The sequence below is a fragment of the Hyperolius riggenbachi genome, chromosome 4, assembly GCF_040937935.1.
Source record: "Hyperolius riggenbachi isolate aHypRig1 chromosome 4, aHypRig1.pri, whole genome shotgun sequence".
NCBI lineage: Eukaryota > Metazoa > Chordata > Amphibia > Anura > Hyperoliidae > Hyperolius > Hyperolius riggenbachi.
Genome location: NC_090649.1, coordinates 369,176,538 through 369,194,763, shown reverse-complemented (window position 1 = coordinate 369,194,763; position 18,226 = coordinate 369,176,538). Strand labels below are relative to the sequence as shown.

Below are 18,226 nucleotides of genomic sequence, written 5' to 3'. Positions count from 1 at the left end.
GAACTGCGGTTGGGAAACACTGTGCTACACTACAGGATCTTCTCAAAAAATTAGCATATTGTGATAAAGTTCATTATTTTCTGTAATGTACTGATAAACATTAGACTTTCATACATTTTACATTCAAATACACACAACTGAAGTAGTTCAAGCCTTTTATTGTTTTAATATTGATGATTTTGGCATACAGCTCATGAAAATTCAAAATTCCTATCTCAAAAAATTAGCATATTTCATCCGACCAATAAAAGAAAGTGTTTTTAAAACAAAAAAAAGTCAACCTTCAAATAATTATGTTCAGTTATGCACTCAATACTTGGTCGGGAATCCTTTTGCAGAAACGACTGCTTCAATCCGGCGTGGCATGGAGGCAATCAGCCTGTGGCACTGCTCAGGTGTTATGGAGGCCCAGGATGCTTCGATAGCAGCCTTAAGCTCATCCAGAGTGTTGGGTCTTGCGTCTCTCAACTTCCTGTTCACAATATCCCACAGATTCTCTATGGGGTTCAGGTCAGGAGAGTTGGCAGGCCAATTGAGCACAGTAATACCATGGTCAGTAAACCATTTACCAGTGGTTTTGGCACTGTGATCAGGTGCCAGGTCGTGCTGAAAAATGAAATCTTCATCTCCATAAAGCTTTTCAGCAGATGGAAGCATGAAGTGCTCCAAAATCTCCTGATAGCTAGCTGCATTGACCCTGCCCTTGATAAAACACAGTGGACCAAGACCAGCAGCTGACATGGCACCCCAGACCATCACTGACTGTGGGTACTTGACACTGGACTTCAGGCATTTTGGCATTTCCCTCTCCCCAGTCTTCCTCCAGACTCTGGCACCTTGATTTCCGAATGACATGTAAAAGTTGCTTTCATCCGAAAAAAGTACTTTGGACCACTGAGCAACAGTCCAGTGCTGCTTCTCTGTAGCCCAGGTCAGGAGCTTCTGCCACTGTTTCTGGTTCAAAAGTGGGTTCATGCTTCCATCTGCTGAAAAGCTTTATGGAGATGAAGATTTCATTTTTCAGCATGACCTGGCACCTGCTCACAGTGCCAAAACCACTGGTAAATGGTTTACTGACCATGGTATTACTGTGCTCAATTGGCCTGCCAACTCTCCTGACCTGAACCCCATAGAGAATCTATGGGATATTGTGAAGAGAAAGTTGAGAGACGCAAGACCCAACACTCTGGATGAGCTTAAGGCTGCTATCGAAGCATCCTGGGCCTCCATAACACCTGAGCAGTGCCACAGGCTGATTGCCTCCATGCCACGCCGCATTGAAGCAGTCGTTTCTGCAAAAGGATTCCCGACCAAGTATTGAGTGCATAACTGAACATAATTATTTGAAGGTTGACTTTTTTTGTTTTAAAAACACTTTCTTTTATTGGTCGGATGAAATATGCTAATTTTTTGAGATAGGAATTTTGGGTTTTCATGAGCTGTATGCCAAAATCATCAATATTAAAACAATAAAAGGTTTGAACTACTTCAGTTGTGTGTAATGAATCTAAAATATATGAAAGTCTAATGTTTATCAGTACATTACAGAAAATAATTAACTTTATCACAATATGCAAATTTTTTGAGAAGATCCTGTATACTATGCTTATGCTGTACTGCATTGCTATAATATTGTAGCAGCAGTGAAAAAACACAAAGTCCCATATGCAATTAACTTTTTTTCTCCTGAGTTTTCTCCTAGTAGATAATTTTCCTACTCTCTTTAAAATAACTTTTCAGCTTTTTACAATTGAAAAAAAGTACCTGAAAGTGGGTGAAAAAGTACTATCACAATTATTTTGAGTATTTTCTTGTTTGCTGGAGATTTTAAAGGGATTTTATAACAAGGGCCCAAATGCAATTCACTTTTTATCCTGAGTTTTCTCCAAGGGGATATATTTAACCACTTAAGCCTAACTGGACGAAAATTCTCGTCCAGTTAGGCCGTTAGCCAAGCGATCAGTGAAAGGGATTATAGATCCCTTTCACTGATCGGACCCCCCCCCCCCCCCCCCCCCCCCGAGAAAAGCCGTCAGCGTCTCTTCAGACGCTGCGGCTTTTCTGAGCTCAAAAAGTTCCGGGTCCTCATTCTTCTTCCTGGGAGCGAGATCGATCGCTCCCAGGACTTTTTGACTGTGACCATCTTGTGGCCAAATAGTAAAACTACACCCAAATGCACTTTACATGAAATAAATGCATTTATTAACATTTAAAATTAGCTGTTTACCTCCAACATAAAAAATACCCAAATAAAAGTTTTAATTTAAAAAAAAAAAATTACAATAATAAAAAACAAAACAAAAGCATAAATAATTACCTAAGTGCGAGAGATCGCGGAAAAGCAGCCACATGTGCTACTGAGCAGGCGGCTGATTCCGCGTCCAGTGCGGTGGTTTGCACGCGGAAGCGTGTGTTTAGTAGCAGGGCAGAACGCGGAAAAGCTGCCGCATGCAACAACAGTAAGGCGGCTGGTTCCGCGTCCAGCGCGGCGGTTTGCACGTGGCAGCGTGTGTCTGGTGTGGCTGAGTCTGTTAGTGCACAGAGACTTAGGAATACACGCGCGCGCGCTGAGAGGCAGAATTCTTATACTAAGCAGGAAGAGTCAGCTGACCACGCCGATCAGCTGACTCCTGAGCGGGATACTATTGGTTGAGCAATTAGGGGTGGTGCTGAAGAGCACTACTCCATATATAGTTCCTGCTGGTCACTTGCAAGTTGTCTGCCGTTGCGATCACTAGGAGGAAGCACTCAGACCTAGTCAGATCCTCAGTGTGTTTGAACCAGGTGGACCTGGGAATACACACTTAGCCAGATTATTTGAATTGTATTCTGTTTATGCTTAAGCTAGTTCCAGGGTGTAGAGACCAAGGACCTCACACCCAGCTTAGGGAACTGTGTTATCATCTGTGTTATACTTCAGACTAGTTCCAGGGTGTAGAGACCAAGGACCTCACACCCAGCTTAGGGAACTGTGTTATCATCTGCGTTATACTTCAGACTAGTTCCAGGGTGCTGAGACTACGGACCTCGCACCCAGTCTAGGGAATACTGTATTATCATCTGTGTATTCTTCAGACTAGTTCCGGGGTGCTGAGACCAAGGACCTCGCACCCAGCTTAGGGAACTGTGTTATCATCTGTGTTATACTTCAGACTAGTTCCAGGGTGTAGAGACCAAGGACCTCACACCCAGCTTAGGGAACTGTGTTATCATCTGTGTTATACTTCAGACTAGTTCCAGGGTGTAGAGACCAAGGACCTCACACCCAGTTTAGGGAACTGTGTTATCATCTGCGTTATACTTCAGACTAGTTCCAGGGTGCTGAGACTACGGACCTCACACCCAGTCTAGGGAATACTGTATTATCATCTGTGTATTCTTCAGACTAGTTCCGGGGTGCTGAGACCAAGGACCTCGCACCCAGAATAGGCATTGTTTGATATATGTTTTGACTTATAGCTTTTCTGACTACTCCTCTGTCTTCTGATTCGGTACCTCATATATCTGATATTCCGTTGCCAGACCCTGCTTGACTTGGATACCGAATCAGCCTTCTGTCTTTGTACTTTATCTGTCAGTGTGTTGCCGACCCGGCGTGCCCGACCTCGAGAGATATCTCTCTCCTTAAAAGAGATAGTCTCCAGATCAGATAGTGACATTTATCTTAGGTGTCATTCACTCCTAGGTCCTTCCCGTCTCCAGCCTGACTCCTCCCTCCGGAGAGCCTCAGGCTGCTGGAAGGTTCCTGTTCTCCCAGAGCTGGGTCTCTATATTGTATACCACCTGCTCAGCAGGTACATTACTCAAAGTATTACTGTTACACCAAACACTCACTTATCCTTAGGTGTCCAGAGGTTAGCAATATATCTGATTATCGGTGATACTGCAGATCATCAATAATCAGGTATATATCTGCATTCTTGGTGATCCTGCAGATCACCAATAATCAGATTCTCTCTGCGTGCTGACACCAATCGTTACACTAAGGGTCTGAACTTTTTAAATATGCATGTCAAAGGAGTATATCAATATAATTGATTACATTATGGGCTTTTAAATAGTGATGGACGCAAATTGAAAAAATGCACCTTTATTTCCAAATAAAATATCGGCGCCATACATTGTGATAGGGACATAATTTAGATAGTGTAATACGCGGGACAAATTGGCAAATAAAGTACATGAGTTTTAATTATGGTAGCATGTATTAATTTCAAACTATAATGGCCAAAAGCTGATAAATAATGATTTTTTTTTACTTATTTCTTAATATTCTTGTTAAAATTGATTTAGAATAAATTAATTCTCAGCAAAATGTATCACCCACAGAAAGCCTAATTGGTGGCGGGAAAAACAAGATCTAGATCAATTCATTGTGATGAGTAGTGATAAAGTTATTGGCAAATGAATGGGAGGTGAAAGTTGCTCAGATGCAAAAAAATCTCAACCCTGTGGGCTTAAGTGGTTAAACGTGGAAATAGAATGCCGTTTAACCCATTTACAGACAAGAAAATACTCAATTTTTAAAGCACTCTTTTACCTACTTTTAGGTACTTTTTAAATTGCACAGTGCTGAAAAGTTATTTTAAACAGAAGATGAAAATGTATCTCCTAGGAGAAAACTCAGGAGAAAAAGTGAATTGCATATGGCCTAATTTTTATCTTCCATTTAAAATGACTTTTTTTTTTTTTTTAGCACTTTGCAATTAAAAAAAAATTACCAAAAAGCAGGTAGAAAAATACTATCAAAACTATTGTACCTACTACTATTGCTACTACAACTGTAGCGAGAGGGATATGGAGTCTGCCATATTTAATTCCTTTTAAGCAATACCAGTTGCCTGGTAATCTGAGGATCCTCTGGTCCATATGTAATTAACTTTTTCTCCTGAGTTTTCTCCTAGGAGATTTTTTTTTAATCTTCCATTTAAAATAACTTTGAACACTTTGCAACTGAAAAAGTAACAAAATGTAGGCGAGAAAGTACTATCAAAATTATTTTGAGCATTTTCTTGCTTGCAGGTGGTTTAAAGGGCATTTTATTGAAAATTTTGAAAATATCAACTAGGAAAAAACTAAGGAGAAAAAGTTAATTGCATATGGGCCTCTGTCTCTAATACTTTTATCCACAGACCCTGAACAAGCATGCAGTAGATTTCTGACATTATTGTTAGATCTGACAAGATTAGCTGCATGTTTGTTTGTGATGATATTCAGACCCTACTGCAGGCAAATAGATCAGCAGGGCTTCCAGGCAACTGGTATTGTTTAAAAGGAAATAAATATGGCAGCCTCCATATTCTTCTCACTTCAGTTGTCCTTTAAAATGCATTTTATTGACAAGGTTGAAAATATCTCAGAAAACTCTGGAGAAAAGTGAATTGCATATGGGCAAAGTGTATACACTTCTATACCAACATAATTGAGATGTAATGCAAGTTATACAAAACCCAGTGCACCAACCCAGTGACATTTACCTTCCTTTGCAGACCTTGAGCAAGTGTCTTATTTTCAATGACAGCATCTGATTCCAGTTTGACTAACTGATCTGCACGGGCAAGGATGACATCCAGACGCATGTCAAACCCTACATCAGAAGTTATTCTGTCCAGCTTCATCTTATCAGACAGCTGTTCCAAGAACTTCATGTACTGCAGAAAATAGCATAGACAGTGAGGTGAAATATGCAGAAATGAGTTAGAATGTGTGTGCTGAAATAAAGCAGAGCCCATGGTGTGAGTGTGTGAAAACAGTAGTATGCCATATCTCGTTATCTCACAGTAATTTACTGGTGAGTGAAATGTTTAGCAGATCAAGAATTCCCATATCTTTTTTTAACTGATATTTTTAATGGAATAAACAAAGTTCAACTTGAATTTTTATATCTTCAAAATACCACTATTTTTTTTTTACCTGAATAAGACTGATATCATCTCCTGGGAAAAGGAACAAACTTTATCCAGTGGAATGAATTGATAACCTTTAGGCCGGTTGCACACTTAATGTTAGCTGTGCGAAATCAGCCCTCATATGACCCTGAGCAATGGTGCAGTGTCAGGATCATATGCATAGCGCTGCCTCTTGGCTAGTGATGTACTCCCTGCTGGGCATGAATTCGTCACTGCGATTCCCGTCGGTCCGCGCTTATGCACCACATTGCACCATGCTCCCGTTGTGCACACTTACTGAGTCGCCCATTAACTTGCATTACTACATAATCCATGCAGTAGGCACAAATCATGCACTAATGCACCAGGAATGTGGCAATTTAGATACCTACAGCGCACTGCATCGCATCATGTCAAGTGTGCAAGTCTCCATAAACTTCCATGGCCCTTGCGGGCAGGGATGTGGCAGGGAAGAGTAACGCGGTGCGACACAGCACGCAAGTGTGCAAGAGGCCTCAAAGGGAAACTTGTTTCCGGAACAGAGTAGGAAGACATAAGTCAATACAACCTACTTCTAGGTCAAATCTTGCCAAACTCTGGGTACAAATGGTTTCTAGTTTTGTGTAGGTAGTGATAGAAATTGTATTTGTCTATAAATAATCCATAAATTAGACTTTTTAGCTTTAATGATTCTGTATAGCATTGTAGTATTTGGTTCATTTTTTTTTAAATTGTAGTTTTTTGTAAACTTATGTTTCATATCAAAATTACTTAAAGGGGTTCTCTAGTACCTATAAAAAAGCTAAAACTGACACTTACCTGGGGCTTCAATCGGCCCCTTGCAGCTGTAATGTCCTGTGTTGTCCTCCTCCAATGGTCCGTTCCCCGTTTCCGGTAACCTGCTAATTATTTGTCTAATAAGACGAATAGAACTGCGGCTGCGCAGCCGTGGCCCCGCATCAGGAGCTAACTGCGCAGGCACAGTACAAAAAAAACCTCGTACTGCACCGACGCAGTAAGCTCCCGATGACGCCACGGCCACGCAGCCAAAGTTCTATTCGTCTTCGGGACATTACAGCTACAGGAGGGCGATAGAAGACCCAGGTAAGTGTCAGTTTTAGCATTTTACAGGTACCAGAGAACCCCATTAATACTAAATTTGAGAAACATGCTGGGGATTGTTACATGTATGCTTGGGAGTATCCTACGTAGAGCTGATGTATCTCCTGTTTACTCAGCAGGATATCCTACACTACGGGGTGTACTCATGGAACCCTGTTAAATATCGAGTGCTGTAATAACAGTGCAGGAGATTTGGGCACAGCCGGTGCCACCATAGACCGTAATAGGAATTGGCTCCTGACCGGCTCACACAACTCTGCCGTCATAGCGACGGCAGAGAGAGGGGCCTACGCCGATGGGAGAGCGGTGTGACCGGCGGGTCTGTGCGGCGATTCGTTGGTAAGTGCCTTTCTTTGGTACCAGCAGTCTATGGTCCTTAAGTGACCAGAGACTGCTCAGACGCAAGAGGTTATTTGAATTCAAACTTTTCATCTGTAAACAATACATTGGTTATTTTTGTGTCATATTCCCTAAGATAATTTCTTACATTCCTTGGGGCTTTAATCACTTGGTAATTGGTTGTACCTTATGCTTAACATCAAAAACCAGTACTGAGGTACTTTAGAATTTGTATTTCACCTATTTCTGAAAACCAAAAAGTTCTTTTTTTTAATCTCAGAATCCTGTGTATTTGGAATAGTTGATTGATCTGACATTCCATTTTGAGTGAAGGCAACCACTGAGTATGCATTATCATTGCATATTCTGTTTTTACAGCCCAAGTTTTTTGACAGGGTGGCATTACGTATACTAGCAGTGAACTGAGACAGATGAGGGCAAGAAGATGACAAAACAGTTTCCATCATCTCATTTTTTTAAATTTCTGGTACCCTGTGGGAGAATATTGTCAGCAGCTCCATCACTGATTTGACCTCTAATGAAAACAAAAGGTCAGGTTTTTTTAACATGCTGAAAAAATATTTGTAGGCAGTAAGACAAATGTGTTTGTGTGTAGGTATGTTTAAATGCTATAATTATGACATAATTAATTTGTTTTTACCTTCTGCTTCTCATAGCTGAGATTATCTCGCAGGACATCTCCAGACACAAGCTCCCCTTCAGCCCCCTTTAGACGAGCCCTCAGGTCCTCTAGCTGCTGTTCTGCTTTTTTTGCTTTGAGAAGTGCCTTTTGGTGAAGATCTGATTGATTCTGCAGCTGCTCATTGAGTTTGATTACCTGGTTTTCCAGCTGTGTGACCACCTGCAAAACACACACAAATAAGCAGAGGACAAAGTGACTAAAGTGAAACTCCGGATAAAACCCAAAATTAACCACTCCCAAACCACAGGTTATTTCCCCTTAAATACCACAGCAATTTTCACATATCATGCTCCGCCCATTCATCTGCCAATAACTTTATTGCTACATATCCCACTAAAAAATGATCACAAACAAGGCTTTCTTTGGGTGGTACATTTTTTCTAAGAATCATTTTTATATGCAGTTTAAAGGGAATCAGAAGAAAAAAATGAAAAAAATCCTTATTTCTCAGTTAGCAGCCATTATAGTTTTAAAATAAAAAACACATATTTTATTTGTCCATTTGCCTTGGTTATTACAACATTTAAATGATGTCCCTAGTACATTATGTCCCTAGTACAACTGAGAAGCATATCTATGCCCCTGATCTGCAAGTGAAGTTTTTAGGGGCGCAGATATGCATCTCAAGTAGTGTAAAAAAAAAAATCAAACAGAAGACTTCTTGTAATAGCTGTTTAGATGCTTTCTCGCTCACCTTTTTGTTTTATCTTTAGGGCTAGCAACTCCATGGATGCTGGGAAACTACTGGAGATGTAAGAGATGTGGTGGGTTTGTTAGCCAGAGCCACTACTCTTACATTCTCCCACTGCCTGTTGCTGAAAGTGGAAGTAGGTGGTGGATATCTTGAAAGACACACCAGGAGAGTCTTCAATGCTGTAATAATGGTGCTAGGTAAGAAGACAGTTGAAAAAAAGCACCATCAGAAGCCTTCCTAGTGATGTGAGAATTTTTATTTTCTTCCTTTACTTTAAAACCAATAAAGAGAACCTCTATGACTGTGCGAAATTTTCTTATAAAGACCGATGCTACCATGAAATGCAGAATATTGCAGGTCATAGACTGTAAATGTTTAGAAACCTGGGGCGGTGCTAGAATCTGAGACGATCCAGGGCACTTATAGCCACCAGCGCCTGCCTGGATTAGAGTCAGGCAGCCCCCGCTTCAGGCATGCAAATCCCCCTTCCTTCCTGTGAACACAAACACCTCATTTCTTATGAACACAGGCAGACTCCAGAGACGGTCATAGAATGACAGTGCAGCTGGGTTGGGGAGTGAAAATCCCTGTTCCATCCACTCCACTCTACTGGCTAGTAGAATGGTGCGGATGGATCTAGTACTGACTGTACTAGTGCAAAGCTTCCATTTTCTTCCTTCCCTGTATAGCACACCCTGATGGTTCTAGAGGTTTGTCCCGACCTAATGATGTGGCCGCATGTGATATTCTGAGTGGTCATATCATCAAGACAGGACAGGCCTCTAGTAGGGGCAGTGTGCAGAATGTAGGGAAGGAAGTAATTGGAAGCTCTGCACTAGTACAGCCAAGGGGTGCAGGATTGTCGATAAGGTATATCCACCTCCCAACCAGCAGCACTGTCGCTCACTGGCAGATAATTGGGGCACCGTGACAGCTGATGTTTTGCCTTATGCCACTGTCCAAAATCATGACCTACATTTTCTGCATTTATTGTCCAGGCATGTATGCAGAACTGATAGCATGCACAGCCTGTATCTATTTTTGGTCCATGCTCCCTGAAATTTATCTCGGGACTCTGTGTTTCTGCCTCAGCATACGCTAGTCCCAGCAGTATCATTTCTGTTCTTGCTCTCTTTAAACTGGCTTTGATAGCACTAATGAGTTCCCACACCTGCTGTACATCTAAAGGAGATTCAAAACCTATTTAAGCATTTCCTGATCAGCAGGGCCCTGTCAGTTCATCAATGTTCTGTACTGTGTATCCATGCTCTTGCAACCTCTATACCTGACCTGGTTGCTTTGCTTCCCACCCTCTGGTACTTTGTTTGATCAGTCTTCTAGTTCTGACCTAGCTTGTATGTGACTTTACTTGTAATCCGTCTAACGTCTGGCTAGTATCTTGGTTATGATTGACCTCTGACTGTCCTGGCCTTGACTTTTATTAACCTTCGGATGGAAACTGCCTGCCCTTGACCTTTGTTATTTTGACCCTGCCTTCAGCTATAAGCCTACTATTCACTTGCACCCATCCCTGTCACTGGTAGGGCAATCCCATGGGTCATGACCAGTATACTGTGTACACTGCAATGAAGCATAAATAAAGTGAAGCATTGGAAAAGTTTCCGCTGAGAGTTGAGTTCCTATGGAATGCTTTTATACTACAGTGGATTATGGAGGTGTGATGACCCTCTTGACCAGTGGAACTCCCTGCATTACAGTGTTTATACCGAGGCCCGGAGACTACTTCCTTTACACCTTAATATGGCCATTTATATGGATATACCATTTTATGTGAATGGTAAAGTTAACAAACAAAACCACCGCTATTGGTCTAACACTAAAGGCTCATACACACATCAGACTATAGTCTTTGGAAAATGAAAGATCACAGACCAATCTTACCACCCTTCATGTAGTATGAGAGCCATACTCTACACAGTCTTTTCTATGGAGCTGAACTCCACATCAGAAAAAAATCTTTGCAAGATGCTGCACACACAGATGCTGTACAGACACAAAAGATCAGTATCTGCAAAAGATCTGTTCCTGCCAAAAATCCATTCCTGCAAATTGCAATGATAGTCTATGAGATCTGCAGATCATCATACACACATGATTTAACTGACATTCATCTGCAGATCAAGCAATCATCTGCAGATCTGAAAATCCATCCTGGTGGATCTGATCTGCAGATGAATGTCAGTTAAATCATGTGTGTATGATGATCTGCAGATCTCATAGACTATCATTGCTATTTGCAGGAATGGATTTTTGGCAGGAACATAACTTTTGCAGCTACAGATCTTTTGTGTCTGTACAGCATCTGTGTGTGCAGCATCTTGCCAAGATTTTTTTCTGATGTGGAGTTCAGCTCCATAGAAAAGACTGTGTAGAGTATGGCTCTCATACTACATGAAGGGTGGTAAGATTGGTCTGTGATCTTTCATTTTCAAAAGACTATGGTCTGATGTGTGTATGTGGCCTTACACACATTGGATAGATCCCTCCAAGACTGCTGAAACTAAAAAACTGATGGTATGGTGTGGTATATGGGGTGTATCCATAGATAAGGTGTATCGATATAAATGGCCCACCCTGAACAACTCATCTCACTGATGGTGCACTCTCCACAAATACACTGGACATTTATAAACGTCCAGTTGTCATTAAGTGGTTAATGCAAGCACTACCCACACATACTTAGAGTGACAGGAAGAGAACCAAGTGAGGGAAAGATTATTTTTACCAACAGATCATTGAATTTGACAAAGTAAAGAATGATCAAACACTGACTAAATCATTTTATACATAATTATTGTAAAAATGAAGCACTTTTTTATTACATTATTTTCTCTGGAGTTCCTCTTTAACACTTGCACACTATTTTGTCACTTAGACTTTGCAACTGCTGTTGTTGAAATGCAGTTGAAAAAGAAAGAAAACACACAACACAATACCGTATTTACTCGCATATAGGCCGAATTTTTCAGCCTAAAAAAAGTGCTGAAAAGTCACCCCCTCGGCCTATATGCGAGTCTCCAACTTGCAGAGCCTGAGTCAATGGTGGAAGGTTTGAGGACTGATGTGATCCTGGTGGAGATTTACTTCTGTGAACGAGTTTATGATGATCAGAGGGTGGCTGGTGCTGGATGTCTGGGGCGCACAGTGGAGGCAGATAACAGCGGATCACATGCCGTTACTTCTGTGCAGTGGATGGCTGAAGGGGAGCGCACAGAGAGCAGCCTGTCACCAGGAGCAGAATGATCGGATGCCCCGGGGAGAGCAGACCAGGAGTGATAAATGGCTGGAATCATGGGCAGGAGCGCTCCTCCGTGAACGGTCTGCTTCCTGCTGTGTCTGCAGCCTGTAAGCTCATTGGTTATTTCCCCTGCCTGTTCAGACAGCCAGTGAGAGGAAAGCGACAGCACCTCTAGCGCGTCATTTGAAATGGTCACCGAGGGATCTGTTCCTGCCTGATGTCTGCAGCATTTCCCCCTCTATCTACATGTTCAGTATGGAGTTTTCCCTCCCAGCCTTTTGCCTCTTCATGAAGCTAATCGGGACAAGGACACTGCACAGACAGCTACACTTCCGGCTGGGTAAGCTGACACCCCTCCTGTTTTATCTCTTCTGCCCCCCACCAGCCAGCTCTGTTTACATTAGCCAGGCATCCCCCTGTGTCTAGGATGTAACCCTTTCCCTGCTGGTGCTAGATGATTTAGCTTGCAGCACTGGCACTTTGTTGGTAACTGTATGCTTCCACTTGGTGCCTCACACTGAAAATGGACTATACTTAACTGAGACAAGCTTATGTAGTTTTGGGCCTACTGGAGAAAGGCTCTTTACAAATGTTTTGTTGTTGTTACCTTAATAGCACTAAGCAATTTACTTAAAGGAAAACGTAAAGGTCAACTGTAGTGAGAGGTATGAGGAGGCTGCCATATTTATTTCCTTTTAAGCAATACCAGTTGCCTGGCAGTCTTGCTGATCCTCTGCCTCTAATACTTTTGGCCACAGCCCTGAACAAGCATGCAGCAGATCAGGTGTTTGACATTGTTATCATATCTGACAAGATTAGCTGCATGCTTGTTTCTGGTGTTATTCAAACACTACTGCAGCCAAACAGATCAGCAGGGCTGCCAGACAACTGATATTGTTTAAAAAGTAAAAAATTTGGTAGCCTCCACATACCTTTCGCTACAGCTGTCCTATAAGTAAACCTAATGTGGCTTCAGGAGCCACTGCATTTCCTACCCTCGGCTTATATGAGAGTCAATAGTTTTATCCTGGTTTCTGAGGTAAATGTTGGGGGGTCGGCTTATATGCGAGTCCGCTTATATGCGAGTATATACGGTAATATCCAGATTAGGGGACTAAAACCTAACTTTTAATTCATAGTATAAAATCAATAGTAAAACACGGCCATAAAATCCAAATGTCTGACTATTGATGCTAGGGATATTGGTACATATATATAGCAGAGGAAAAATCCTCAAATCCCTATAGCATCATGGCTTCCCATATACAGTGGGTTGCAAAAGTATTCAGCCCCCTTGAAGTTTTCCACATTTTGTCACATTACTGCCACAAACATGCATCAATTTTATTGGAATTCCACATGAAAGACCAATACAAAGTGGTGTACAGGTGAGAAGTGAAACAAAAATCATACATCATTCCAAACATTTTTTACAAATAAATAACTGCAAAGTGGGGTGTGCATAATTATTCGGCCCCCTGAGTCAATACTTTGTAGAACCACCTTTTGCTGCAATTACAGCTGCTTTTAGGGTATGTCTCTACCAGCTTTGCACATCTAGAGACTGAAATCCTTGCCCATTCTTCTTTGCAAAACAGCTCCAGCTCAGTCAGATTAGATGGACAGCGTTTGTGAACAGCAGTTTTCAGATCTTGCCACAGATTCTCGATTGGATTTAGATCTGGACTTTGACTGGGCCATTCTAACACATAGATATGTTTTGTTTTAAACTATTCCATTGTTGCCCTAGCTTTATGTTTAGGATCGTTCTGGAAGGTGAACCTCCGCCCCAGTCTCAAGTCTTTTGCAGTCTCCAAGAGGTTTTCTCAGGGGTCTAGTCCTGGGGAAAGAAGTGAGTGGACTCACTTGGAGAACTCCTGCGCGCCAAAAATGGGCGTGGTCAAGCACACAGTGGGCGTGGTCATGGGTGAGGCCAAATATACATGACCTTAGCAGTGATGTAAAAGGTCTGCCGAGGAAGTTTGAGCTCTGCCGTAGTGTATCCCCCAAAAATAGATGTAATCTGAGAGCATTTCACCAAAAAGACACATAATCTGGTAGAAGGTCCTCCAAAATACAGATAATATGGAAGTGGTTCCCCCAAAATAGACAATGTGGCAGCAGCAGTTCCACCAACATACACATAATTTGGAAGCAGTTCCCCAAAATACGCGAAACCTGGCAGCGGATCACCCAAAATACACGTAACACCCAAAGGACATATAATCTGGCAGTAGTGGTCCCCCAAACATACACAATCTGGCAGCAGTTCCCCAAAATACACGTAATCTGGCAGCAGCCGTTCCCCTAACATACACATAATCTGGCAGCTGTTCCTCAAAATACATAACAGCGGTTCCACAAAAATGCAGATAATCTGACAGCAGTTCCCCCAAAATAGGTACCCCCAGGTAGCCAGGACTATAGGTGTCCCCAGTATAAGTAGCCATGAGTATAGTAGTCCCCAGTATATGTAGCCAGAGGTATAGTTGCCTAGTATATGTAGCCAGGGGTATATGTGCCCAGTATATGTAGCCAGTGGGATATGTCCCCAGTATATGTAGCCAGGGGTATATGTGCCCAGTATATATAGCCAGGGGTATATGTGCCCAGTATATATAGGCAGGGGTATATGTGCCCAGTATATGTAGGCAGGGGTGTATATGCCCAGTATATGTCGCCAGGGGTATATATGCCCAGTATATGTAGCCAGGGGTATATATGCCCAGTATATGTAGCCAGGGGTATATATGCCCAGTATATGTAGCCAGGGGTATATATGCCCAGTATATGTAGGCAGGGGTATATGTGCCCAGTATATTTAGGCAGGGGATTATGTGCCTAGGTAGCCAGGTGTGCCCCCAGCAGGAGGGGAGCAGCGCAGAGAAGGAGAGCTATGGGGACAGCGGGGATGGGCGGACATCTCCCCCCCCCCATCCCTTACCTTCGTGCTCCCCTTCCTGCCTCTCCCCTCCAGTGCTTTGAAGTGTCGGGCCTGGCGGCGAAAGTAGGCGGAGACTCCCCGCGTTCCAGTCGCATGGGACGCTCCGCTCTGTGTGCGGCTAGTCTGGTCTTCTAGCCGCACACAGAGCGGAGCGTCCCATGCGACTGGAACGCGGAAAGTCACCGCCCACTTTCGCCGCCGGGCCCGACAGTTCAAAACACTGGAGGGGAGAGGCAGGAAGGGGAGCACGAAGGTGAGGGATGGGGGGGGAGGTGTCCGCCCATCCCCGCTGTCCCCATAGCTCTCCTTCTCTGCTCTGCTCCCCTCCACACAAGCCAGGGTGAACGGCGTCCACGCTGAAGAAAAAGTGGGTGGACGCCGTTCACCCGCGTCCACGCAGGACTCGACCCCTGGGTTTTCTTTCAAGTTTGCCCTGTATTTGGCTCCATCCATCTTCCCATCAACTCTGACCATCTTCCCTGTCCCTGCTAAAGAGATGCACCTCCCGAACATGATGCTGCCACCACCATATTTGACAGTGGGGATGGTGTATTCAGAGTGATGTGCAGTGTTAGTTTTCTGCCACACATAGCATTTTGCATTTTGGCCAAAAAGTTGCATTTTGGTCTCAGCTGACCAGAGCACCTTCTTCCACATGGTTGCTGTGTCCCCCACATGGCTTGTGGCAAACTGCAAACGGGACTTCTTATGCTTTCTGTTAACAATGCCTTTCTTCTTGCCACTCTTCCATAAAGGCCAACTTTGTACAGTGCATGACTAATAGTTGTCCTATGGACAGAGTCTCCCTCCTGAGCTGTAGATCTCTGCAGCTCGTCCAGAGTCACCATGGGCCTCTTGACTGCATTTCTGATCAGTGCTCTCCTTGTTTGGCCTGTGAGCTTAGGTGGATGGCCTTGTCTTGGTAGGTTTACAGTTGTGCCATACTCCTTCCATTTCTGAATGATCGCTTGAACAGTGCTCCTTGGGGTGTTCAAAGCTTTGGAAATCTTTTAGTAGCCTAAGCCTGCTTTAAATTTCTCAATAACTTTATCCCTGACCTGTCTTTGGACTTCGCGGTGTTGTTGCTCCCAATATTCTCTTAGACAACCTCTGAGGCCCTCACAGAGCAGCTGTATTTGTACTGACATTAGATTACACACAGGTGCACTCTATTTAGTCATTAGCACTTATCAGAAAATGTCTATAGGCAACTGACTGCACTCAGATCAAAGGGGGCCGAATAATTATGCACACACCACTTTGCAGTTATTTATTTGTAAAAAATGTTTGGAATGATGTATGATTTTCGTTCCACTTCTCATGTGTACACCACTTTGTGTTGGTCTTTCATGTGGATTTCCAATAAAATTGATTCATGTTTGTGGCAGTAATATGACAAAATGTGGAAAACTTCAAGGGGGCCGAATACTTTTGCAACCCACTGTAATTACACTAATCCCCACCAAAAACCTGACATGTTTCTCTTCCTTATTGGAAGCTTTTTCAAGGGAAATAGTGCTAAGTGCAAGAGTGCAAAATTGCTAAGGTGCAAAAATACATTATATACAATAAATCAGAACATTGGTAAAGCGTATAGGCTAATAGTAGCAGCCAAAAAAACAAAGAAAACCCTGAGAATCCCCCATGAGGAAATGGACTTGTCCAAAACATGTTGGTTCTGTCAGATTTTAACTGCCTACTTTTTTCAAGATAGTGGTCCCTTATTTAAGTTTTGGATAGCATGATAAGCATGCCAGAAAATACTAGTGGCTGCCAGACCATCCCTAGAGTGAAAGCCACCCCTGGATGCTAGTGGTAGGACCATGGGTAATACCTAAAAGGCGTGTAAGTGTCCCCATGACTTTAACATGCTTTGCAATCATGTGAAAAATACTTGGAAGTGTACTCCCATAAATATTTTAAAACAAAAATCAACAATGGAAGCTTTGAGTTTTTTCCCTATGACATGTTTTTTAAAGGCCCTATTCACACTCGGAACTGCAAATTGCGATTTTGCATTGTTGTGTTCCATGATTTTTCGTCAAGTTTTGCGATACTCATTCTAGTGAATGAGAATTGCGAGATAATCGCCAGGAAATTGCTACATGCAGTACGTTTGTGATCTTTGGAAATCGCAAACGACGACTGCGGCAGTGTGTAATTACATAGTATTACTTGTGCAGCAGCACTTTGCTAATCGCCAGCATTCAGCAAAGTGTGAATCGTGAGCAGAGAGCATCCGAGTGTGACAGAGGCCTAGTAATGGTTTCTTCTAGCTTTTTCTTTCAATCCATCCAACCAGCCAGCCAGCCTTCTTTCTATGCTGCAAGCCCACTTACATAGCTATGGCTAACTTTTTCAATACAGCAAACAGTTGTCATTCATCCAGACACTGGAATGTCAAATGTTTTGGAGTCATTATGCTAAGAAGGGTCATCCAGAGTGCAGACCATCCTTGGTCCAGAAGCTGCGTGCCCACTATGCTTTATTATTGTACTAGCAAAACTTTCCACTGGCTCCTGCTATTAGCCATCTCTTGAACACACACAGCTCCTGATGCATATGCACAATGATATAGCTATCACAAGGACTATGAGTTCACTGCATAATACTATAACATTTTTTTTCTTCTAAAAAGAAACTCAGAACAGTAGTTATAAAGATAAACCAAAAAGCATTCAACTTCACATATTATATTGCCATCTGCTGGATACCAGGCAGATGAGCACATCAGCCTTTCTCAACTGCAGAAAACATCTCAAATGAAAAAGCAGTGAAGTGGTACACACACAAACATTTTTTTTTGTTTGATACTATGGTATACTTATAAAATAGCCAATAAATTAAAATTGTGTTATTTTATAGGCTGTTTTTTATCGATATTATTGTTACAGTGGATCAGTGCATTGTTTTAATTGTATATTAAAACTGTTCATATTAACTGCTAATAATTCACCACGTATTCTTGCAAGTTAAATGCCCCAAACCTCTTGAGAATATATGAGCCTATATAACCAAGTTATTGTTGAACTGCTGTGTCTCAAGTGCTAGTAGGTGTGAAGTAGAAGTTGCCTGATCTGGTCTTTCTTGTATTCATGTATTGTCATATTGCTGTATGTCACCCCTAAATATTGTCTTTAACCTTAATTAATGTCCAGCGCTGCGTAATATGTCAGCGCTTTATAAATACAATAAATAAATATCACCAGGGGTGTGTAATTCAGCCATTTCCTACATATTATAGGGTCACCACTGGGTTATGCTACATTAGGAGGGA

General features: G+C 42.3%; 1 protein-coding gene across 5 annotated transcripts in view; it reads right to left on the bottom strand.

Annotated features, from left to right (window-relative positions):
* Positions 1-18,226, bottom strand: part of CCDC170 (coiled-coil domain containing 170) — a 139,318-nt gene that overhangs the window by 32,150 nt on the left and 88,942 nt on the right. For all 5 annotated transcript variants that reach the window (XM_068231998.1, XM_068231997.1, XM_068232001.1 and 2 more), the window contains 2 exons: positions 8,011-8,211; positions 5,478-5,651 (listed from right to left, as the gene is read on the bottom strand). In XM_068231998.1, the coding sequence (XP_068088099.1) occupies positions 5,478-5,651; positions 8,011-8,211 (375 nt within the window). The remainder of the gene's footprint in view (positions 1-5,477; positions 5,652-8,010; positions 8,212-18,226) is intronic.